The sequence below is a fragment of the Triplophysa rosa genome, linkage group LG6 (genome assembly GCF_024868665.1).
Source record: "Triplophysa rosa linkage group LG6, Trosa_1v2, whole genome shotgun sequence".
NCBI classification, from domain to species: domain Eukaryota; kingdom Metazoa; phylum Chordata; class Actinopteri; order Cypriniformes; family Nemacheilidae; genus Triplophysa; species Triplophysa rosa.
This window is the reverse complement of record NC_079895.1, coordinates 21,862,098-21,888,097: the sequence shown is the minus strand read 5'-3', so window position 1 is coordinate 21,888,097 and position 26,000 is coordinate 21,862,098. Positions and strand designations below refer to the sequence as shown.

Genomic DNA, 26,000 nt, shown 5'->3' with positions numbered 1-26,000 from the left:
GTAGTATGCTGATTTGCTTATTGCTTTGACATGACTGCTGAAACTAAGGTCAGACTCTAAAATGACACTAAGATTTTTTACCTTACTTTGTGTCTTTAGACCTCTTAAGTCAAGGTATGAGTTTACCTTGTTAGTTTCATCCTTGTTACCAAAAACAATGACTTCAGTTTTGTTTTTATTTAACTGAAGGAAGTTTTGACACATCCAGCTGTTAATTTCATCAATGCACTGGCAAAGAGAGTCAATAGGCCTGTAGTCATTGGGTGAGAGGGCTAGGTAGATCTGAGTGTCATCTGCATAGCTGTGGTAGGCAATTAGGTACTTTTTCATTATTTGGCCAAGTGGGAGCAGTTAGCGAAATTCGCATAAAATAATTCTAATTGTAAACAGGTTTGAAGTAGGCCTATGTGTAAAACATCGAACCATGACAGTTAAGGATGAATCAGAATTTTGTGTAACTGGACTTTTAACCATAATGCTATTTGCGAGAACTTCCCTAAATCCATATCTGCTGGAATGTCAGACAAAAAGATAAAAGGGATTTAGTATTACCCTGTTATTTTGACGGCCTAACGTAAGTTTTGTTGATCTTACATAAATGTTCCCTCTTAAAATCCTGTCCACGACCTAGTATGACAAGGACAAACATTCAAGTGTCTGTGACCCTAACCAGCTCTCAGATCTGTTTGCATTTATGTAATGAAGCCAGCCCCCTATACCCCCACACCCCATGACTAAGTGATCAGCAATAAATACTATATACATACATACATAATGTATATATAGTTTTATTCATTTAATAATTAATAATTATTTTTAATTAAGTTGACAAAATAGACCTAGAACTAAGCTACAAAACAACCAAACGGAAAATATCACAGTGAAAATATTTGCTGAATAGAGTTTGGAAGGGTTTTGGGACAAATCTGTAACGAAGTACTTTTAGGTAATATCAATACAGAACTACAGTGTATTGATTTTGCTGCATTGTTCTGTCCCGCAAGTTGCATAACTACATCTCTATAAACACACTTCATAATATGCATCCATTCAGTTTTGCCTAGCCTGTGATTGGATGTTTTTTTATTCCTCTTCCCTCGACGTTCACGCACTCAGGTGATTTGAGTGATGATTAAATGAAAATACGTGAAGGCATTCGAGTTCATAGGACGTTATCTCGTTTCCAGCGTGTCGTTCCCAGGACATTTGTAACCAGGAAGTAAAACACTATGCGCTCGCTAGTCGTCTGCACCATATATGCCCGAAATTAGTCTTAACTTCACTAAATCTGGACGCGAGTGTTATCGATCGTTTTATGGTTTAAGAGCTCGGTGTGTATGTTCCTGAGGCATTACGTGGAGGTCCTGCTGATATGATATGGTAAGTGCGCTTGTTCTTTATGTACAGAAGTAACGTTAGACCTCGAGACTTCTTGTCAACAGTTGTTGTACAGTACGTGCAGTGTAAACAAGTCCTGCAGCTTGTAAACGACATAGCCTATGTGAGATTCAGGACATTGATGTGTTTTTTAACTGGTGTTGTTGAATAAAATGTTATAAAGCTCTGTTAAGGCGTCGGCGTAGCGCGTTTTCGTCTCGCCTGGCTAAAACTGTATAACTAAGCGGATAACTCTACGATAAATATAACATAGACAATCCTTCTGCAAAGATTAAATATATTAGACAATACCCGACATACACATACCCGTCCTTTTATTTAGGCATTTTAACTGTGAATAGAAATATCACGGGCTGTTGCGTACTTTCGCCTTTAACCCAGTGCCCATGCTCACTGTTATTTAATCTTATACTGTAGAAAAAGGGTCATTAACGCTAACCATTTTCAAGTCGCAACTGTTGAGCCAAATTGTATGTTTTTGGGGCAATCATATTTTTTTAAAGGTGCATCCCTTTGGAGTTATCCCACGGATTTAACGTGGAGGTAACTTCCCAGCAAACACAGTACGTTCTAACGACGTCGCCAGTTCGTCTTCATTATGTCACCACCAGTTCGTCTTCATTATGTCACCACCAGTTCGTCTTCATTATGTCACCATGACATTACTTTGTGACCACGTTCTTAGGACGTCTTGGCAACGTTCCATTTCTTAGAATTTTTGCTAACATTCCAGAAACGTTGTAGTCACGTCCTCAAATAACGTCGTGAATTAATCCCATGGAGAATGTTGTAGCGACGTGATATACTGGTCTTCAGATAACCTAGACACTGGTCATTTGATGAATGAATTTGGTCATTTCTATTTATTATGTTATTATATGGAAAATTTATGATCAGACTAAAATCTGTTATATTGTCAAAACGAATGCAATTAATCCGACTTTACACAGCGATTAAACTGGAGTTTAACCCTCATTTTAACCCAAAATACTAGTTAATGTAATCTAGTTCATTTGGTGACTTTGTTCACAAAGACTATAAAAACCTCCCACAAAAGAATGTATTTTTTTAGTTGCTTTTTTATGTTTTTTCACCCACCTTGTTACACCTTGGGGTGTTCAAAATGACCCGGCTTCCACGGAGAGCTTGTAAATCACACCTTATGACATTTTCTCACCAAATGTTGGAAACAATCTTTTTGTCAACTTGTTTTCTTTCATTTAGGACTAGTTTTGTGTTTCTTTTTCAAACAGATTAATCGTAGGTTTAGTTAATCTGAGTTTAGGCACCTCAGTTTTTGACGGAAAAAAAGTACTTTTTGTAAACAATTTTGGCAATGTTACATAAAATATGACAAAAATTTGCACTGATGTTCACACTAGCCTACTTTAATCTAGACTAATGTGTTTAACCAGGAAGTTTGTTCTGAAATGCTTTAATTGTGTACAAAATGGCACAGAATCACACTTGTGGTGTTCCCGAGTCAAAATGACCCGCCTACCAAAGAGAGCTTTAAAGTAGGGATGTGCATGAATATTCAAATATTCGAATATTCGATCCGCAATAACTATTAGAATATTAAAAATGCTATTAGAATATTCCTATTTTTCATAAGAATAAAACTGCGTCACCACAAGGTTAAGTTACCGTTACAGAAGACCTTAGAGTTGTCACGTCTTATTTAACGCTTCTTCACTTCTTCTGTAATTATTTTTTAATGTACAGAAAATATAAAGAATAATTTGTATGTGTTCCTAAATCTTTGTTCACTCAGATCGCAAGCTAGTTTAAATATTTTAAGTTTACACACTGGATGCCCGGATCACGTTTTATGCTCACCACCATATTAAAATGTTTCAAAACTGGTGAGCCACAGAATTCGTTAACATTACTTACATTAGGTATAAAAATATCAACGTAATATTAAATGATTAACAATAATTCGTTTATTACCATTACTTGTTTGGAGCAGTTGTTCTTAGTAAATTCATATTCGTTCGTTAAAAATATATTAAGTAGGCCCTAATGCTAATTTCAACAACTTGAAACATGCAAATGTGCATTTCACTGCAACAAATGTTAATGCATTTGGCCTTAACATAAGACTGGCACCTTTTTCCATACCTAAAAGCAAGAATTTTCCTTCTAGAAGTTCAAATAGGGCCTTCAAGTTACAGCCTGTAAATAAATTCGCAAGGATGCTTTTTTTGTTTGTTTTAAAATGCGCTGTGATTCCTTACCTTAGTTTAAATAAATAGGCCTACCTTATTTATTGACACAAATCCAATGCAAAGCTAAACAAGACAGACACTGACCGTGAACGACAAAGAAAACAATATTTATATGCGTGCTGATCAGCAGAATATCTTCCTCAGATGCAGGGCTGGATTTAGTGATTTGGGGGCCCTAGGCAAATCCATGTATGGGGGCCCCAACTATGCGCTATTTTACTTTACTGCAACCCTTATTTTTCTTCCTCCTCAAAGCACAAAACTTTTCACCCCCAGTCAAAGTGACAGGGGAAAACTAAGCTTAATAAACACAGATAAATTCCCAAATGAAAACCCATAGAATACATCTGCAGGGTTTTTCCTGGCTAAAAATGAGGCGGAGGTTGTGCAACCCGCTTATAAAGTTATATATAGCATTACATTTATTCAATCAAACAGAAAAGTTGAAAATTATAATATGAGCCTTTTTTATAAGACTTTTTAGCCCATAAGTAACCAGTCTAACTAAAGGAGCAAAGCTCATTTACACCATAAGTTCCCTTGTAGTTCACTGAGATTTGAACGATTCACTGATCTCTTACATTATGTGTAAACGAATTGGTTCAAAGGAGTCATTTGTTTGCGAGTCTTTCTGATCGCAATGTGCGTTCATACTGGCGAACTCGCTGTGTACAGAATAACGCTGATTCAACGAGCAAACTTCACAGCTAAAAACATTAGAATGATGTACAGCAAGTTAATTTAGAACACCTTTTCAAAAAATTGAATGTAAAACATCTGAACAGCCGTGAAACACAGCTAATACAGCTCCTAATAGCTATAGCTGTTTTACTGAACTCTTCAGCGTCTCACTGCGCTGGTAACGAAACCGCGCCTCTGTTGTGGCGTAATGCTGCAACTGCAGTTTCAAATGAAAATCTGTTTTTTTGTGAAGACACTCCACATATTTTTGACGAGAGTCTGAGGCGACCGCCTCCACTTTCTTTATGCAGGAAAACCCTAAACTGGGATTACTATATACAAAGTTTGCCATCTCTCCGTGTGTTTTGTTGGGGTTAACGACCTTTCGTGCATTTAAATGTGACCAAATTTCTTTACTAGTGCATACAGTATGAATCGTTAGCACTGTACTGAGGTTATTATATTGTCTTTATGTTCCCATCGGTCTGCGCAGTGGAGTCAAGCAACCTTTCTACCTTTGAACTGGCCTCCTACCAAGCGCACAGCGCTCTGTTTGACAGATGTTTTGGTCGTCAGTCATTATAACGGTGTTGTCGCTGTTCATGGAGAAATACTCACCGCATTGCTCGTGGCCAGGAGAGTGCTGTATCTGGCGGGAGAGAGAGGCGCTGCTGCTGTAGGAGAAGCGGTGGAGTTTGTGTGGGGAAACTTTGGCAACAATCTTTTGTGAATCGTCTTTTTTCCTCTCCGCTGGTGTAGCTGCGTTTCTTTGTCGTTTTATTTCCCTGCGACTTTAACTTCGTTTAGCAGCTAATGTACCACACAGTGACACTCTCGCTGTGGGCAGTTCTACTAATTCCGCCGCTTCACTAACATTCTCTAGCTAGTGTCGAACTCGTCTCGCGCATATACGGTGCTAATGGAATGGTCCACTCTAATCTATAATGGGGGGGCAGTGCCTTCGTACAGATGTAATAACGTAAAACGTTATGGGATATCCCGACTATATGGATGATTACTTGGGACTCTACGTGGCTGCTGACACGGCTTATTGGTTAAGTCCACCCCTTGCTTTTGGAGGCCCCTGATGGCTCGGGGGCCCCAGGCGACTGCATACCTTTGCCTAATGGTAAGTCCGCCCCTGCTCAGATGACGGTCACGTAGTCAGGGAATCAAGCACTATGGCTCCGTCTTTGTTGCGGGGTATTTTTTAGGATCTTAACAGTCGGCATGAGGTATCAAGTCCGTTTACTTTATTTATTATCAACATTATAAACAATAAAGCCATATATTCTTGTCAGATCTGGGTTTTGTTACCGGGAGTTAGAGAAGAGCAGCGCGTTTTCTCCGCTGTCAGCTTGTTAACCGTCGGCTTGTTGAACAGACTTTCACCAGAGTAAAATAGACCTATATGCTTGTTTTTCTTATCAAGAACATGTAAAACAAAATAAACAAGATAACCATATATCACAGACTGTCAATATACGTTGCGTTTTGTTCGTTTTGTTGTGTCTGTTTTCTTTTTGTATTACAGTTCCGCGCAGGTTTAAATGCAGTTTTTATGTATTTTTCTATTTTTCTATTTTTTCAACATAAAAAAACGATATACAGGATATAATATTAATGCATTATGAATATTTAATGATAATTATAAGCTTGATGTGAAATTGTGAATAAATAAAAACATAACAAATTACATCATTATTAACTTAATTTAAATAAACCAATATTCGAATATTCGTTTTTTATGAGCTCAAATATTCGAATATGAAATTATTGAAAAATGCCCATCCCTACTTTAAAGTCACTCGATATGCTATCACCAAATATTGGATTCAATCTTTCTGTCAACTTGTTTTCTTTCTGTTAATACTGGTTTAGTCTTTCTTTTACGAACTGATTAACCGTGGCTTCATTGATATGAGCTAAATCACCTTAGGTATGCGTGAAAAAGCATTATATTATACAATAGTAATATATTTGAAGAGTTTGGTTCCAAACCGCTATAAATCCATTTTGATTAATTTGAGTAAAAATGTGTTTTCTTTACAAAGAAAGTGGCAAGATGAAAACCACTATTTTCTGTTTCAAAGTTTCACATAGCATCTTTAGGTTCTAGTAACATAAAAAATTCAAATCCAGATTTTGATTTTGATTTGAAAAGATTTATTATAAAAACTGATTTTTTTTTCCCAAAATGCAATAAATCCTTAAAAAATTGTTTCAAAATGCAATAAATCCATTGAATCAATATAAAAAAAATAATATTGAAACTGTTGAAAATACACAACAAAGTGAGTTGATCCACATATGACAGCCTCTGAACTCAATACAATACACTGGACTAAAAATACATTCAAACAGTCATTGCTTATAAAATAAATTAAACGGGTCATCTTTTTAATGCTATAAATTAGTGCCTCATCTTCTTAATCTCCTCATGTAAATGATTAGATTTCGATGGTTTACGTTTCTTCCCCACTGCAGAAACCAGCACAGGTTCATCAATGCCGTCAAAATTATTCATTTTTGTGTTTGTTTGTTGAACACAAAGTACAAAGTAGCTCAGGGAAACTGATGAAATTGTGATGAAAACATCATTTACATATTCAGAGCGCTGCCATTACTGTTTACAATTTGTGGAATGGTGTGCTGTGATTGGTTGAGTGGATATATCGCATTCTGCAGAGAAGTGAGACTGGCGTATATTGCGGTTTGGAAAAAAAGGGAGAAAACATGACAGAATAACACGGCGAATATCGCATTTTGCGTAAAATTAAAAAGTGACTTTTCAATACCGAACTGGTACTTATTTTGGCGGAAACTCTTTTTTTTAAATGGCGTTTATCGCGTTTTGGAACCAAACTCTTCATTTGTCCACATAATAGAACCTGTGTTCTATTTTGACGGGTCATCGTCAAGACGCTCCCTCAATAGACGCTTGAGTTTTAGAGTGTGTAGTTCAGTGACGGTAGTTTTTCTCAAACAGTGAAAACAGTTAAACCTGAAATAAACCCTCAGGGCAACTCTGGACATGATCTTCATGTGTTTGTGTCATCATACAGTGAGACACATACAAATCAATGAGCATCACACGTGTAGCACGTTAAACTGTGCAACACATTCACTCATACACACAGAACCGGCAGATGACAGATTTAAATAGCAGGATTCCGCATCCGCATCACGGAAATCATATGGCTCTAGATAGGCTATATGAACTCAATGCAGCCGGGAAACGAGTTTCAATCGCAAAATAGACTAAAACTAAGTAAATTAGCGGTGCCCCATCGATTAACGTCACAGACAAACAAGCCGCTCTGTCTAATGCACTTGCAAAACTGTATCACACTGCACAGCCCTGCTAAAAACACTTTAGTATTAGCTGGTGCCAGAGTCCTTTTTCGGCACCAACCCCTCGTCTGCCATGCCGCTAATTTACTGATTTGTTTTCAAATGCGTCACACATGGAAACATCCGAGGCAGACACGTACAGTATCTCACAGAAGTGAGTACACCCCTCACATTTTTGTAAATATTTTATTATATATTTTCATGTGACAACATCGAAGAAATTAAACTTTGCTACTATGTAAAGCTTGCTGTCCCCTCAAAATAACAACACACAGCCATTACCGTCTAAACCGCTGGCAACAAAAGTGAGTACAAACCTAAGTGAAAATGTCCAAATTGGGCCCAATTAGCCATTTTCCCTCCCCAGTGTCATGTGATTCTTTAGTGTTACAAGGTCTCAGGTGTGAATGGGGAGCAGGTGTGTTAAATTTGGTGTTATCGCTCTCACTCTCTCATACTGGTCACTGGAAGTTCAACATGGCACCTCATGGCAAAGAACTCTCTGAGGATCTGAAAAAAAGAATTGTTGCTCTACATAAAGATGGCCTAGGCCATGGGCGGAGGGTGAACAAACTCCAGGGTAAGGCTAAAACAAGCCTACAATATTAAAACACATTAACAGGTTTCCTTCCACCTGGCTGTACCATGAAATAGTTTCAATGCCACGTTGCAACAACCTACACCAACCAGACACTCTGGATAAATAGCTATTTGCTGAAAGCGACTACGTTCACAAATCAATGTTAATTTTAACACAAAAGCAAGCAAGTACAGCGTACGCGTAATTTGGCATGGCAGCCAATATAAATAATAAAAAACATTGCCTTACCTAATGGAGCAAAATCATGCGTTTGGACTTCGCATCATATGGGCTAATGATGTCTTCAATGTCTAGTGCTGCTGTTATGTCTCTCTCAATATGCAGCAGGCTCAAAGATGAAAGTCTTTCCTCGCACATTGTTGAACGCATCCAGTTCCTGATGCGTCGCATAGCTGAAAACGATCTCTCACATGTCGCCGTCCCCACAGGTAAAGTCAGTGCCAGCTTGAAAAGTTTTTCGAAGTTTGGATAAAATCCAGTGGACAGTGCCGCCTTCACAAAGTCAGATGATGTGTGTAGCGAGTTCATTTTGACTAAATTCATCTCGGTACAGGCCAATTTGGGGTTGATAGAGAGGGCGGTTGCATATTCATTCAAAAGACATTGCTCGCCTTATGGGTCGCATTTTAGCACCGCATCAACACTCTTTGCTATTTCCATGGTCTGGGTGGAAAACCGGGACTGACACTCACCGAGCAGAGTATCCAAAACAGGAAAGTAGAGCTTTTGGGCCCATTTCTCTTTCACGCTTTGTGTTGTATTGCTTTGGTATTCCCTTTGTCCAATGGAACTCGTCACAACACAGGAAGCCAGCGCAACAGTTCTTTTCATAGGTCGCTTGTGCGTGTGTTCGCGTTCATCTTCATTTACTTGAATGTCAAGTGAATTACAGAATGTTTCAATCTCCACCCATAGTTCCTCCCACTTGTCACTGGTCCTCATATTCTCAAGACTTTTTATTGTCAATTTCATGACACTTGGGGCCAGAGAGAGTGTTGTATCTTTCTTTTGGAGTGCCTTGTGTGCAACATGGATCATACTAAGAACGTGGTAAAATACCACAAGGCACACACAGAATGCGGTCTTTTTGAAAAAGCTTAAAAGACCAGATGCTTCAACGAACCTGCGAAAGGGCGGCACGGCAAATTCGGAAAGAGTGGAGAGCAGGGCTCTCATTGAACTCTTTACAGCTGCTATGTTCTTCCATCGACATGCCCATCTCGTGTTGCTAAGAGCCGTCAGTTCAGCTTTAACTCCTAACTCCTTTTGGTGCTTCTGGTATGCATGGTGTGTGCCTGGCTGTGAGAAAAATGCATACAGACTCTTGATGATGTGAAAAAAGACATTTGCTGTACGATTCACCTTGCAGGCATCTACCAAAACCTAATTCAACTTGTGGGCCATACAGTGTATGTACACTGCACATGGACGGTCTTGACGCAATTTCTGCTGAACGGTCAACGTTTACATGACCGGACATGACAGCCGCTCCGTCATAACTTTGTCCAACAATGGGACCCCAGAAAGTGCTTTATATATCCATGAATTCCAGTAGCGTCAATTCTTTCAGAACAGTCTACAAATCCTATTGTATTTTTCATACAGTTGAAAACCTAACAAAGCTGTTTATTCTCTAATGCTGAAATCCACACACATACTTCAGTAAACAAAAAAATAATTTATTGAAACATAATAGTTATTACAATTGTTTCTTAATTAGTATTTCTGGGTAAACTCCCACCAGGCTATAAATTGTTAACCTGTTCATGACATAAGACCTGTTTTCTTTTGGGTGTAGAGTAATGGTTGTGGTGGTGGTTATCTCAATGTTTTTTAACGTATTTGCACAAGTGCTTATCTTGTTAAAGCTTGATTCAGCTGGCTAAATAGCTGAGGAATGCTTTCTGCAGTTCAGACTGTTGGCTTGTTTCAAACACGTTGACCTAGTTGCAGTTACAGTAGCTAAACATGCTGTTGCTTCAAGGCAGTACTTTGGTTTATATGACTTCACAAGTATTTGAGCCACAGAATTGTTCTGCTTACTTGACTTTGATATAATGCAAATAAATATAATATGTTTGAGAAACCTTAGAGGGAAAAGCACTCTTTGGGTTACTAGGAAACTGTGCAGTTGGAGACTAACTGCTGTGCCTCCTCTGTGCATTAACAATAGAAATAGTCTTTGTTGTAAAAATAGTCTTTGTTTGTATATTTTAGTGCACACCACTTAAAATATATAAGACAAGAAATTCTCAACATTATTACAGTGCTTAAAGTTAAGAGCTTTGTTTTAAAGGGTTGGTTAGTTTACCTCAAAATAAAACCTTTGGCACATGTCCTTAACCATGGCTTTGCAGCCAAAACAAAGATTTTTTTGTTTACAATTGCAATAAACTGTGACCGCCTTTTCTGTAGCTTCAAAACGCTTCAAAACATTATTAAATAACTCCACACGACTCATTTCATACAGTATACCCAAATGTCCTGAAGTGCAGTGGCGGCTGGTGCAAAAATTGTTCTGAGTTGCAGGCACAACAACCTTTCGGTTGCATTACAGTGATGCGGGACTGAATGTAACCTCTAAGCTAAAAACTAAACGTTTAACATTCAAAGTACGTAATGGTAGCATTAATAGGTGGCAGCCCACACAAAAAACTGTAGTGTACTACTCTATTACTTACTACAGTAAACTTCCCAGATGTTATAGTGATTTTGAACCATACCATAGTAAATATTTAAATAATTACTATAATATACAGTACTACAATTTACTAAAGTATACTAGAGTTAACTTTAGTTAACATTTAATTACACTACTGTATTTTTCATGTGAGTTACATAGTAGACACGGAAAACAATAAGTTGCATTATACACCACACGCAGCACACAATGTAGACATCATCATCATTATAGTCATCATTATCATGATTCTAAAGCATTCCATCTGCTTTTGCTCGTCGCTCACATGACGCATCTAGTATGAAGAAATTGCACTTTACTTCTGTGAATTTGTAAATCGGTTCGATCTGGTCTTAGCTCAAAATTCTGTTTTATATTAACAAAATACACAAAACCTGGCAGGTCTATCTTAACTTCAAAATCTCTCGCAGTACTGGGGGTTAAGAATTGTCCGATCACATGCACAACTTTAGGTTGCGTATGATCACGAAAGCACATTAAGGCTAGCCCTCCAGGAAACCATTGAGATTGAATTGCAGTGCCTAAAGTTTGAAAGTTAATGGGATAGTTCACCCAAAAATGAAAATTCTGTCATCATTTACTTACCCTCTTTTCATTTTAAACCTGTATGACTTTGACTTTCTTTCTAGAATACAAAGGAAGATATTTTGAAGGATGTCAGTAACCAAACAGATCTCATCCCCCATTTACGGCCATAGTAGGGAACATAAATACTATGGGAGTCAATGGGGGGTGAGATCTGTTTGGTTACTGACATTCTTCCAAATATCTTCCTTTGTGTTTAGCAGAACAAAGGAATTTATACAGGTTTGCAACAATCTGAGGGTGAGTAAATGATGACATAATTTTCATTTTTGGGTGAACTATCCCTTTAATGGTAGGACTCAGGGTGTCTCGGCGATGGTGAAATTGCCCCAAAAAGGGTGGTACTCTGCATAACAGTAGTGAACCCTCAGGGCCCTCTAGGCCCTCTGTGATGACCTAAACTATCGTAAAAAAATATTTAAAAACTTTAAAATACTATTTTCAATAAAAGTCGTCTGATTTCCCCTATTAGATATGTATATTCGACTTCTTGGATAGATGCGGACTCTATCCACTTAAGATTTCCAATCTCACGAGAGTAGTTCAAGATCACGGAGCAGTCACATTTCTGCGATGTCATACGCTGTCTGCGCAGCCTGCGCATGCTGCAAGAAGTCGAACGTGTGCTTGCACGTGTTGTTCACCTACAGTGTTGTAAAGCAGAAGAAGCACACAAAGTTGGTTCGCCAACCGCCAAAAAACTGCAAAATAAGAAGAAACGCGGAAAACATCATTCAAAACAACACGTGGATGAACTTTGTTATCAACTCTCTGAAAAAAAGCAAAAAAGCTGATAAACGTTGTTCAATACAACAGGAGGAAGACTTTTGTTATCAACTAATTTGATCATCAAATTTTAAAGTTATTTATGATTTATAAGGCCGCCGTGCCTCAATCCATTCTGGTTGCTGATGTGCATCTGTTTATGTTGCTTAACGCTTTATTTGAGACGAGTGATTTTGACTGTGGTCTGTCTTAAATGTAACACATTGAGCATATTTGCTGTTATTCTGCATAACAGTGACATTTGATCAGATAAATGGTAAATTTACTACGGTCAGTTCCATACGTAACGTTACCAGTTTATTATTAAGATTTATTATAATCATAGTTAATTCGCTGGTGAATCTCTGTTTACTGTCTGCTAGCTAGTGTAGCACCGTTTTTTTTTTTTGCTGAGCGCACTCTCATGAGGTGTCGCTTTTTAAACTGGCATTGTGTAACTTACATTAGTCTGTGTTGGTTTTATGATCAGACTGGGAGGCAGTGTCTGTCATGTGGTCCATTATTCCGTCGTTGAAGAGCACATACACGCGACACGCCGATCGTAATGCATATGTGTAAAAATGGTTTGTATTTGTATTGCTTGTTATTTTGGTGATAACTAGGGATGTAACGATTCACCGTGAGCCGGTTGAAAATCGGTTATAATGAGCGACGATTCAAATCGGTTGAGGCTTGAACTGAATCGCAATACATTTTTTGAACAGCAGGGGCCGCTATTTTCACTGCAAACCTAAACGTGGACATGCTGATATTTCTTAAATGCAAAAAACATCCAATTTAATCCATCTAATTTGTTTCAACTCATTTTTTCAAAATAAATCGTGAGTAAATCGTGAATAAATCGCATCGTGAGATCAGAATCGTGAATCGCATCGCATCGTGAGCTGAGTGAATCGTTACATCCCTAGTGATAACTGTCTTGCTGTGTTCGGCTTGTTGCATTTCAAGTCTTTGTAAATGTATCATGTGTTAAGTGTGATGGTATAATGATGTATTCTCACTTCTATAGGAAAGCACAGTAAGGTAAAATACCTTACTGTAAGTGTGTGCTTTGGGTGGGGTGGTGTTGCCCCCTCGACATGACGGTCTCGCATATATTTATGAATTCCTGACCCTATCCATCATGCTGCTACTGCAACAGCCATACTCGCATATAATAAAGCACAACATGCTTTAAATAATCTATTTATGAAAACATCATATGGTTTAAAAACAAATGGAATCAGATCTGATCTTTTGTCACGCGTCTTTCGCACTACAGCACTGAAGCTGCTCATGAAGTAGTTTTGTTTTTACACTCTTTTCTGGGGTAGGAGCCACCAACATTTTTCATGCTTACGATGCCCATGCTTCTGCAATAAAAACTACAATAAAATATTTATTTTCAATTGACCTGACCAGACAGCCAAGGTATGACAGTCACCAGCCCCTGCCATACCCAAATGGGTATGGCAGGCAAAAAAAACCCTGCGTCTGCAAAGCAGGTCAGATGCATCATTTCAAAGTACCTGAACAAACCTAACGCTTTAATTTTTTAAAAATTACACCATGGCCTATTATTTATTACACATTCCACATTGCAATTACACAACAAAAATCATATTGACTGAAGAGCTTTTTTCCTACACTTCAGAGTTCAAGTAATTTTTCATAATTGCAGATATTAAAGGTTGACATGGCGAACATTTTGGCCCTGTGCGTATATGATGTGATGATGTCCTGTGAGAGAGCGGAAGTCTAGATTTTTTCTTGAATTCTATACTGTACATAGCTTCAATCGATATAGACAGATGAGAAACAAAGGTATTTCTCTGTGAAGGCTTATTAAATTCCTAAATTCTGCTGAGTTCACTTGGTTCGCAAATTGCGCTTATTTAACCTAAATCACAGCAAAAGTCAGCGTTTTCAGGCTGGTATAAAAAAAGGATCGTTCAAGAGGCAAATGTTGCACCTCTGATAAACACTTGAGTAGTGTATGTTTTGTATACTAGTGTGTGGAAATTGCAACTTACTAAGCCTAGCAGTGGTTTTAAGAACCTGTATATAGTGTTCTTGGGAATTTATTAATGGGACCATGATAGAAAAAAAGAAAAGGATTGGTGACATGACTTAGACATGCAAATTAGCTGTTCTGTCAGGGCCCTGATTACCCTGTTTGGTTTAGTTTGTGATATGAACCAGCTGTACATTATCCTTTAGCTACATATTAAACAGAGGAACTTGTAACCCATGGTATACTTGTGGCCGCATATCAGCTAATAATAATCTTTAGAAAAGATGAACATTTTTGTTCAGCTTTTGTTACAAAATTCAGTTTCACAATGCAAATCCTGAACAATCGACACGGTACACAGTGTATTTAACCATAAAGAAGAACGGGGGTTAAGGCAGACAATTAGCAGGTTAAGCAGTGAGTAATTGGAGCTGTGGGGGGGGGGGGGGCAGAAATAAACACTTAAAAGCTTCTTCTCCAAACCAAGAAAATACTATTTAAAAAAATAAAAACAAAACACATTACTTAACCAGCAGGTTATTGCCATTTGAACCGCCCACTGTATGACCTGCTAGCTTTAGGGTTTTTCGAATAAATGCCTCAGCAATAAAAGAAGGCACTGCTGTGTCTGTCTAGTGGCCTTCTTTCGGTTTTGTAGCCTTGGTTTGGGCCCTAGTAAAAGCCAGATAAGCTACAATCAGTGGCAAGCTACTGGATTTGATAGCAGTGAATGAACATTTTAGGGTAAACACAGTACAAGTTAACAAATTTCAAAATTGCGTAGATTGTTTGTGTAGACTGTTTTATCGCTGTCATGGTTCTGCCCCACCTTGTCTTGCTTTTCTTGACCTAGTGGCAGAACCATGATAGAACCTCTTGTTTTATGTGGAGAGAGACAGTTTTGGCATTCCATATACTCCCTCTCTCCGGTGTGGCGTCTCTGTTCCCGCCCTTTCGTCTCGTTATTGCTTGTTAATTAGTTCATGTCCCGCACCTGTCCCCTTCTTGATTTAGTCCCCTTTATATAGTCCTCTTGTTTCATTGTCCTGTGCTGGTTCATTGTCGTTTGTCTGGTGAGTGCCTGTGCTTTGTTAGTCTAGTTCAGTTTAGTTATTTGTTTACTATGTCAAGTGTTAATTTTAGTCTTGTGTAGATGTAGTCAGTTTTAGTCCTGTCCTGTCGTGTTTTCGTATTCCCGTGTTTTGTTATGTTCCCCCACGTGGGTCTTTGTTTTGTATTTATATTTTATTAAATGTCTTGTTGACCCTTATCCGCTGTTTGCGTCTGGGTCCTCTGTACTGTGTCCTTGTTCCCTCACCGTCTGTGACAATCACCTAATCCAAAGATGTAACGGTTAAGGTTTTTATTTTAAACTTAAATTTCAGATGTAATATGTCTGAATCAGCCTACAGGTTACAACAAAAAGTAATATTTAGATAATAGATCTTAAAGTCACAGCCTCACTATTTATTAGGGCTGTGTATTGGCAAGTGCCTCCCGATACGACACATCACGATAGATGGGTCACGATACAATATATTGCTATGTATTTCGATACGATAAACATTTGCGATATATTGCAATACTTTAAATAGAAAATGTAAAAAATAGAGTTTACTGCTGGAATCTTATGATGTGGTGCAGCGGACTGTCCCTTCCTGCAGAGACTTCCCCTGGGCGTCTCGGCAGTTCCAGAAGTGTTTGAGTTTTTTTCTCTAAAAGAGCAAATTTCTCCAGCGTGGCATGTCCCGCTGTTCTCATGGGTGCAATACACTCATCGAGGAGGGGGACGGACACGATGTCTGCTTCCAGTACGCTGGGGCAGACGTTGTGGATGCATCCTGCCCGCACTGCGGGCCGTTGACGATTCAGACGTTGCGTCACGGGTGGCTGTGTTCCCACGGGACTCAGCCACCACCTCGTCTGCTCCCAATTCCGTGACGGCAGGACTACGGCCCTGCCATCCACTACGGCAAGCAGCGAGGGTGATATGAGGATCACTGTGAGCGTTAATCCGCCAGCCACTGGCTCACGGACCGTTCGCACCTCGTCTGACCGTTCCCCAGGAGACGGTCCCACCGTCTTGTTCCTCAACCACGTATTCGGAAACGGTGCGTGATAATGATGAGATGTCCCGTGCAGCATCGGGGGGTGACGTACTGCCATCCGACTCCGGCGATTCCTCCGAGCTCCCTCCCTCGGGGGTCGAGCCCAGGAAGAAGCGGACGTCGAAATGTCAGCCATGCTTTCCTGGGCCGCCGTGAGCGTTGGGTTGCAGTGCCCGCACTGCCTCTCCCAGCGCTCGCGGCTGGTTACATGGTGCCTCGGGCTTGAGCCCCAGTGCCGTGTTTACCAGAAGTGCATGAGGAACTTAGTAAGACCTGGAACGCCCCCTCTCCGGCACGTTCACGTCTAAAAAGTTCTGTCACCCTCTCTTCCCTTGAGGGTGAGGCAGCTAGAGGATACGTCGATGTCCCCCAGGTGGAGTGTGCCGCCGCGGTGCACTCGTGCCCGCAGGCGGCGGCCACCTGGTGGGCTTGACCTAGACTCCCGTCCAAAGCATGTAGGGTCTCGGCATCTCTCGTGTCGAGAGCTTACATTGCTGCGGGCCAAGCTCCTGCCAGGCCAGGTGTTGAGAGAGCTCCACGAGGGTAAGACCGACCCAGCGCTTATGCAGGGACTCCGTGCCGCCACCGACCTCGCCCTATGGGCGGCCAAGGTGACCGCGTGGGCCCAGGGTCGGGCGATGTCCACACTTTTGGTCCATGAGAGACACCTCTGGCCGAACCTTGCACAGATGAGTAACACCGAGAATGTCCGCCTCCGATGAAGCAGATCATACCCCTATCCCCTGTCTCGGTCCCTGGGAGCATGACTAGAGCCCCCAAACCGTCACGGGGGCTACGGGAAACGATCCGTCTCGGCTACGCGATACAACTCACCAGACGCCCGTTCAAGATCGGGACATCCTCTTACCTCAGTCAGAGGCTAGGATGCTCCCGTGCTTCGGGCCAGGGTCACCACCCCTCTGGCAAGCGATCGTGCTCGTGCCTCTAGCCGAGATGTTCAACGGGTTTTGCAGCCTGTACTTCATCGTCCCCAAAAAGGGGGGTTGCTAGATCTGAGTACCCTGAACAGGCACCTACTCAAGCTGCCATTCAGGATGCTCACGCAGAAGCGCATCCTGGCATCTACCAGATGTCAAGATTGGTTCTTGGCAATCGACCTGAAGGACGCTTACTTTCATGTCTCGTTTTCGAGGGCAAGCATATCAGTACAGAGTCCTCCCTTTCGGTCTGTCCCTGTCCCCACGAGTCTTCACGAAGATTGTGGAAGCCGCCCTCACTCCCCTCGGGGAGAGAGGTGTGCAGGTACTAACTATCTCGATGACTGGCTCATCTGGGCACACTCGCGAGATCTGTTGTGTACACACAGGGACCTAGTGCTCCGGCACCTAGATCGGTTGGGACCACAGATCAACCGAGAAAAGAGCAAGCTCTCCCCTGTGCAGAGCATCCTCTTTATCGGTATGGAACTCGACTCTGTCTCCATGACAGCGTGACTGACTCAAGCACGCTCAGTCAGTGTTGAACTTGCCTGAAACACTTCAGGCAGTCAGCGGTGCCTCTGAAACTATTTCAGAGGCTCCTGGGCACATGGCATCCTCGGTGGGGGTAGTCCCCCTCGGGTCGATGCACATACGACCGCTCTAACACTGTCTACAGAGTCGGGTTCCCTGGAGAGCGTGGCACACCGGCAGCAGGCATATGGTCATCACGCCTCTCTGCCGATGCACCCTAACCCCATGGTCTTTAATGACCTTTTGTGGTGGACAGGGTCCCCCTAGGGCTCTGTTTTGCTGGGTTGCTAATGGTAACTTTAGCTCTGAGTGAAAACGGGAGATGTGATTCCTCATATCTGTTGTGTTTCCAACGTATTTAATCCTGGTTAGACATTTCTTGCACACTGTATACCTTTTATCAAGTAACCTTTCTCGTCTTCGTAAAATCCGAAATGTGTCCAAATGTCAGCTTTTAATACGGTTGGTGCATTTTTTTAGCTCCGGTCGCTGCTCACCCTCCGCGATGTCTCCTACTGTGTACTGTATATACGCACATCTGACGTATGTGCCGTTTACTTCTGACTGTCAAAGGCCATTTTATTAATATTTTAAAAGTACTTTATATTTAACAAACAACAATGTGTGGTGTTATATTTTATTTACATTTTTAAGAATCGATTATTTCATTATACAGTATGCATCGATGCAGAATCGCAAAGCAAAAACCAAAGCACACCCACACATCAGCTCTGAGAGCTCCAAGCGTTCTTATATTTTTCGCCATGTTCGCTTCCACTTACTTTTGGCCGTATGTATATGACATGATGCTAAAAAAAATTAGCGATAATAGAGGTATCACTATCGATACACTATCGAAAAAAATGATATTGTGATAGTTACATGTATCGATATTTTTGCACAGCCCTACTATTTATATTTTCACACTGGTTGGACGAGTGTTTTAATGAGCTCTTCTTACAAATATTACATTTTGAGCATTTATTAAATGAATTACTTGTGTTTTTATTGGACTCGTTTGCATATCACCTTGGATAAAAGCATTTGCTTAATAGATAAATGAAAGTTATTTATTTATTTTTACATGGCAAATCAAATGTACAGTGATTAGCAGAGCTGGGTAGATTACTTATGAATTGTAATCAGTTACTGATTACAAACTACATGACAACATTTGTAGTCAGTAATATAATCTCTTAGATCAGTTCTCAACCTTTTTTGAGTACTGGACCCCATTATATCTCAAACCATCCTAATGAACCCCCCACGCTCACACCCCATCCCATTTTCATCCCATATTTCCACTAAATGAGGAAAATAAAAAGATTAGTAAAGTCAAAAATTTTATATTTGTTAAATCAATAAATGTCAGTCTAACTTGAAATTACACGTGACCATTTAATGGTTTTCAGTTGCATTAAAATGCACTAAAATGCACTAAAAACATTTCAGTATCTGTATATTGAATATATTTCTATTTCTTGTCTATTTCAGTATCTTCAACAGTGTAAACACACTTTACTGCAGTTTATTCTTTTGACATTCATTTGTCAACAAGGACTTACACCAACCATTACTGATCAGTTACTGTTATAAGTAACCATTATATAATGTATATATAATATATGGACTTTCAACTCCGGTGTGCGATACCTGTGAGTTGCCCAACTTGCCCTGACGTGCACCTGACCTGTCGCATTCCTTACAACCGATCTGACAAGAAACCTCTCCGAATAAGAGGTCAATCGGTCTGGTGTCAGGTGTCAGAAACAGACGAGTGATCTAACAAAGATTGCTGTTTGCACATGCACACTTTCACACACTAGAAGGCCTCCGTTACACTTCTGAGTTCTGATCGATCCGCGTGTTGAACTAATGAGGTGAAACTGATGCCATTACTGTTTATTGCTAAGAGCTTAAGCTCATTAATATGGTAATGCATGGCGCTTCAATGAAAAAAGGTTTGTTCGACTTTATGCGGCGGTGCGCAGAAGCATGTGTGGCATATGACATCAAAGTAGGCTACTGCAAGAGTAATTCAAAAGCAAACAGAGCAGTCGACTCTCTCTCGGTGCTACCGACCGCTGTAAATGACGCCGCATGACCGCTATGTTTGAGTCAGAAATGTCTTTTAGCGGTGTGACAAAATCTTGTGCCACAAGACCTTGTGAGATTAAAACGTGACAAGATTTTTCGTCAGAATGAAAAGCTGTCTCATGATATCATGATGGAGTTTGATGGTGAAATTAGTATTGAACATGCCCTGCCACTTTTAAATCATATTATAATTCAATAGACGTAAGTAGATGTAAAAAAATAGATGTAAAATGACATTCATTAAAGCTGATTTTCAAAATTCACCTAATTTACATTTTGTGGTTTTTATGAAAAACTTTGAAAAAAAATGAAAAAAAAAACATGTAGGAGAATCACTGAACTGTAATAAATTTATTGCCATTCTGTAAATAATATGTAATCATGTAATCCATAAAAATGTAACGAATATTTAAAAATGTAGTTTACTGTAACTACAAGTAACCTACTTGATTTTGGAATCTGATTACGTAATCCAGATTACAAACCGTTACTACCCAGCTAATTAGGTTTTACATTCCCTATACGTGTTCCATTCAATTATTTTCACACACCTTTTCTGCAATGAATGACTCCCTCACCAAACCCAGACAAACCATATGGACTGTTAAAATGTAGGCACTTTAGAATATGCCTGAAGAGAGAGAGAGGGAGAGTCTAACCTGACCATTGCTTAGTGGTCCCACGTGGATACCATGGGAACAGGTAATTTCAGATTTGTTTCGCGAGTATGTGCTGTGCTCAGTCGATATCTTATTAAGGAGTAAGGTCTTGCCCTGGAGGACACGCTACAGATTTCTGCATTACAGAGATCATGCAGAGGGTATGTTGCTTGTATGTTGTTTATTTAGATGGTTTAATTTGTATAAATTGCAAATGTACTTGTGCAAGTGGACTTTGTGTGAGTTTAATACATTATTGAAATGTGCATTGCATCAGAATGCATGTTTCAGATTCTTTACATTTACATTACAGTATCAATTACGTTCTTTATAAATATTTTATATAGTATTAATAACAATTCACATATTTCTTTGTTGAAAGCAGCTAAAGTGTAAAGCACATATTTAGATAATAATACTCTGTTTATTTAACATTTTCCTATTTTTACAAAGTATAGTCTACACTGAATAGTTTTGTAAGGTACAAATTGACTGATTCTGTTCAGGTCAGTGATCATGTAACTCAGTTTGTAGATTATTGTGTTAGCAACGCATAGGTCATGGGTTTAATTCTCAGGGAACTCACTGTTAAAAGAAATACCTTGAATGCCTTTGAATAAAAGCATCTGCCAAGCATGTCAGGTAGCTCCTTGAGGTAGCAATTGTACGTTTTCACCTTTTATAGTGTGCATGAATTACTTGTGAAGCATTTTAGTAATTGACAAACGTTAATGTGTTAAAATCATGTTATCTTGTGTTGAATTCACCACAGAATGAGTAAAAAAATGGAGGAGCTTTCTCCCATGGATGACTCCGGGCATGGTGATGGGTCTGGGGACTCGGAGGAAGATGATGAGCCCAAAATTTGTCAAGTATGTGGTGACAAATCCACTGGCTACCACTTTAACGCCATGACCTGTGAGGGATGCAAAGGCTTCTTTAGGTAAGTGTACAGATTCACTAATATGCACTATGCAGGGCAAGATACAACGGAAGGAATTGTGATCTGTAGTAGATAGACATGTTTTTATCTATGTTTTCTGCCTCCCTGGATTTCTCATCAGCATGTTCTCACGTTTTGTTTCTTTCCGCTATAAGGCGTGCCATGAAGAAACCGACAAAGTTCTGCTGCCCATTTCAGAGCGCCTGTGTCATTACCAAGAGCAACAGGAGGCAGTGCCAGTCCTGCCGTCTTCAGAAATGTCTCTCAATTGGAATGAAGCAAGAGTGTAAGCCTCTATTTTGTGTTCCTATTGCTACAGTAGCTGCTTTTAGACAGACCTCAATTTATGAGCAGACTGCCTCAGCCAACTTAATCTTAGAAAGGCCTTCATGTTGGATTAAGCCATACGCCTATTTCACAATATGGTGACAGAGACCGGAAGTAGGAAAAAACGTTTTCCTGTCGCGCTGCTACCAGCCATTCATTATTATTATGGGGCAGTAGCAACTTGTTTTCTCACAAGCATTCATTTATTTACCAAAAGTGACATTAGCGGATGTGGTCTGTTTTGTTCATGATTTTCAGGAGATGTAAAAATAGAAAAAAAAAACATTACAAAATCATTGCATTTTTTTGAGCCATTTATTCATTATCATCAAGGTATGATATATATTTCGAATAGAATAAAAATTATTGTTTGGATGTGCTAGATTGCACTGCTAGTCTGTTTATATAACTATGTATGTTACAAATAAAATACTGAATAATGAGACACGTACATATTTTACACGTACAACGCGTTTGGTCCGGTTTATTTGTGATACCAGGGATTCAGTACATTATTTGATCCAAGTGTGCACATTTGGAGAAATATAGATGAATTTCGTTTACGTACACGTTTACTATATTATATTTCTTTAGACAGAATCGTAATTTTACTCATTCATAAAACCTGGTTAAATTATTTCTGTGTATGTATCATCACTTGTTAAACATTTCCAGCATAATTTAACAATTCCACAAAAATATTAACATCTCTAAATGGCACATAGATTAACCACATTAAATTCAAGTTTATTTCTATTGCACTTTGGAAAAAACAAAGAGATTATTATTAACAATCTAAAGTAGAAATAAAACTATAGAAAACTATAGAAAACAAATCATGAAAACAGGATATGTCATGATCCTGCCTCTCCTGGTCATGCTTTTCTAGTCTTGTGGCAGGGTCATGACAGCCCTGTGGAGAGAGACATGGCATTGTTGTTTTGGCATGCCATGCGCTCTTTCTGGTCTCGTCTTTGTTCCCGCCCTCTCGTTTCCTCATTATTGATTGTTAATTATTTCATGCCCTGCACCTGTTCCACTCTTGATTTGGTTCCCTATTTAATGCCCTTGTGTTTGCTGTCCTGTGCTGTTTCGTTTTGCTTGTAACCCTGCCTTACGTGTACTTTGTATTTTACCATGTGGATTATTACCGTGTCACGGTGGATCCTTACCTTGTCTTGATGTCTTGTTTTTCTAGTCCAGTCAAAGTTTTGTGGAGTTAAGATTAGTTCCCCTTCAGTCGGTCTCTCAACGTTGTGTTGAGAGACAGACTGGGGTTTGATCTTGAGAACCTATCATCTCCGAGAGGAATTTTAAAACGCCAATGGGCTTGGCGAATGGCACATGCATGCCAGTCCCCGCCCCATGCCTACAGGTATAAAAGGGAGATGGCGGCGGCCATTCACTCATCCTTTGTTCTTTCGAACCTGCATGACACATATGTCAAGCTGTTATCTCTTCGAGATCCTAAGACTCTTTACTTTCCCTGGGCGTCTCGGCAGCGAGCTACAGCCCTAAAAGAACCCCAGCACGCTCACCTGGCTCAAGGCCTGTGCAAGGTCTGGGAAGAGGGACATCAAGTACTGATAGTTGCTAGTTGCCTTACTGGCCCAACCAGACTTGGTTCTCAGACCTGGTGGCTCTGACGACAGTTCCCCCTGGCCGATTCCCCTGACGAAGGACCTTCTGTTGCAGGGGAAGGGCACGGTGTGGCACCCCTAGCCAGGCCTCTGGAATCTCCATGTCTGGCCCCTGGACGGGACGAGGAGACCTTGAGTGGCTTGCCGCCGGCGTTCAGAGAGACCGTCCTGCAGGCTAGAGCCCCCGCCACTAGGCGTTTATATGCTTGTAAGTGGCGTCTCTTCTCGTCCTGGTGTTCTTCCCGCAGGGAGAACCCACAGAGTTGCCCGATCGGGTCAGCGTTGGCCTTCCTACAGGAGACACTTGAGAGCAACCTCTCCCCATCCACGCTGAAAGTGTATGCAGCCGCTATTGCCGCTCATCACGATCTCGTGGGGAGGGTAAGTCTCTCGGCCAACATGACCTGGTCACCAGGTTCTTTAGGGCACAAGAAGGGTGAATCCACCTCGACCGCGCTCCGTACCCTCTTGCACAGGTAATGTGGTCTTACAGGGCCTTTGTACGGCCCATTTCGAGCCCCTCAGAGACCCCAGTCTCCCTCATCTAACGATGAAGACGGCACTCTTGCTGGCGCTCGCTTCTATCAAGAGGGTGGAGGACCTCCAGGCATTCTCCGTGTCCCATGGGTGCCTAGAATTCGGGCCCGGTAGTTCTCACATTATCCTGAGACCCCGGACAGGTTACGTGCCCAAGGTTCCCACCACTCCTTTTCAGGACCAGGTGGTGAACCTGCAGGCGCTCCCCTCTGGGGAGGAAGATCCAACCTCCAACGTGTTGTGTCCAGTACGCACACTGCGCCTCTAAGATTGCACCCCTCTTCTCTTGGTATTGCCTAAATTCATCGCTTTTTTAAATTATTGCTGTGGAAAAAACATATGAAATTCTAAATATGTTTTTGTTTCTTTTAAGTTACTATGAAAGGGAGCACCAAATGCCTAACTGCTTTTAGTCTCCACATCTGTTCTGTGAAGTGAATGAACATAGAGCAATTAAGTGGAAAATGTATTTTCCTACTTCCGGTCTCTGTCGCCATATTGTGAAATAGGTGTATTAAGATAAATTCTCCCTTATTTGTTCTGCTGTGGTTTTACTGTATTGCAAAGCCAGATGTCTGCTTTTGTAAAGCATTAAATTAGAGCTTGGTTTTGTTTTTACATAATGTTTCATTTGAATCATTGACAATGAATTAAGAAAAATTTTACAGGAAAAATGAAAATATATTTTTTTACAAATTGAAAACAAATGTTGTGTACTATAGACCCCTTTTGCGCCAACGTCTTGATTATGTCACAGCATTAGCTGGAGGCAAAACAAAGGGAAAACTGGAGGCGGAAAACCAATACAAACCAGCACATAGTCGGCTACATAATTATTTTAAAATAGTATCTTGCTGTGTTGTTAAATGCCAGAAGCAACAGATTATAGACTCTAATCTGATATTTTAACACATACCTGCAATTGGCAGAAAAACAACGACAACTGTAGTTAAACACAATAAAACTAGCGGATGAGTTGAAATGATCATCAAAATGCTGCCGTTTTCGCCGTACACTTTATACTAACCCACCCTAAAGTTAAATAAACTTCTGTTTTTTTGTATGGATTATGGTTTTGGTATGTGTCTAAAAACTTCTTATGTTTGCCCACCTAATCACAATACGGGGAACAAGTTATTTTTTACGTATTAACGCATATATAAGCTAACTTTGTTAGCAGTTAGTCAAACGACCGGAGACTAAACATAAAGGAAACTGTTTGCCGTTGCTGATTCTACAGTTTTCATAAATGCATTAGTAGAATTGGGGAGAGAAGACGGTGAGAAGGTTCATGTTATGTGTCAGGTGTGTTAAATTGTTGCATTTGCTACCATTTGCCACTGTGCGTACATATAAGCATCTAAACATGTATACGCTCTCAGTTTCTCTTTACTATACAGGCTTGGTTTCTTTATCTGGTATGTGTGGATGTCAGACCACTTAACTGGTAACTTATGGAAGGTAATCCTCACAGTTCGTCTATCTATTGAGTAGGATGTGTGAGACTAATTGACTAGTGGTTTAAACTGTAAGCTCCTACTAGTCGACATTTAAAACAACAGTCGATTACATGAAAAAATGTCACAAAATGTTATAATTTAAATGACTTTCATTTTAATGTATAATTACATACTAAAACAATATGTTTGAAAAAATAGTTATTAATAGTCTTTAAAAGTGTATCAGGAACTAAATGTTTTAATTTTAGATCAGATCTATCATGCATTTCCTATGTGCCAATTAGCATACTCAGAAATGAGCACTTGAAAGACGACTTGTGGGGGTGTTTTGAATGAGGAAAACGGGTAGGTTTTACGCAAACTATGTCATATCAAAGTGGCATAATAATAATTTCACTGGAGCCATGCGCAACCATACTGTATTGGG

General features: G+C 40.1%; 1 protein-coding gene across 1 annotated transcript in view; it reads left to right on the top strand.

Moving 5' to 3' along the window:
- Positions 1–1,110: 1,110 nt before the first annotated feature.
- nr1i2 (nuclear receptor subfamily 1, group I, member 2) overlaps positions 1,111–26,000 on the top strand; it is a 35,788-nt gene continuing 10,898 nt past the window's right edge. The window contains exons 1-3 of the mRNA XM_057336687.1: positions 1,111–1,380; positions 21,439–21,609; positions 21,765–21,895. Coding sequence (XP_057192670.1) covers positions 21,440–21,609; positions 21,765–21,895 — 301 coding nt within the window. The 5' untranslated portion in view covers positions 1,111–1,380; position 21,439. The remainder of the gene's footprint in view (positions 1,381–21,438; positions 21,610–21,764; positions 21,896–26,000) is intronic.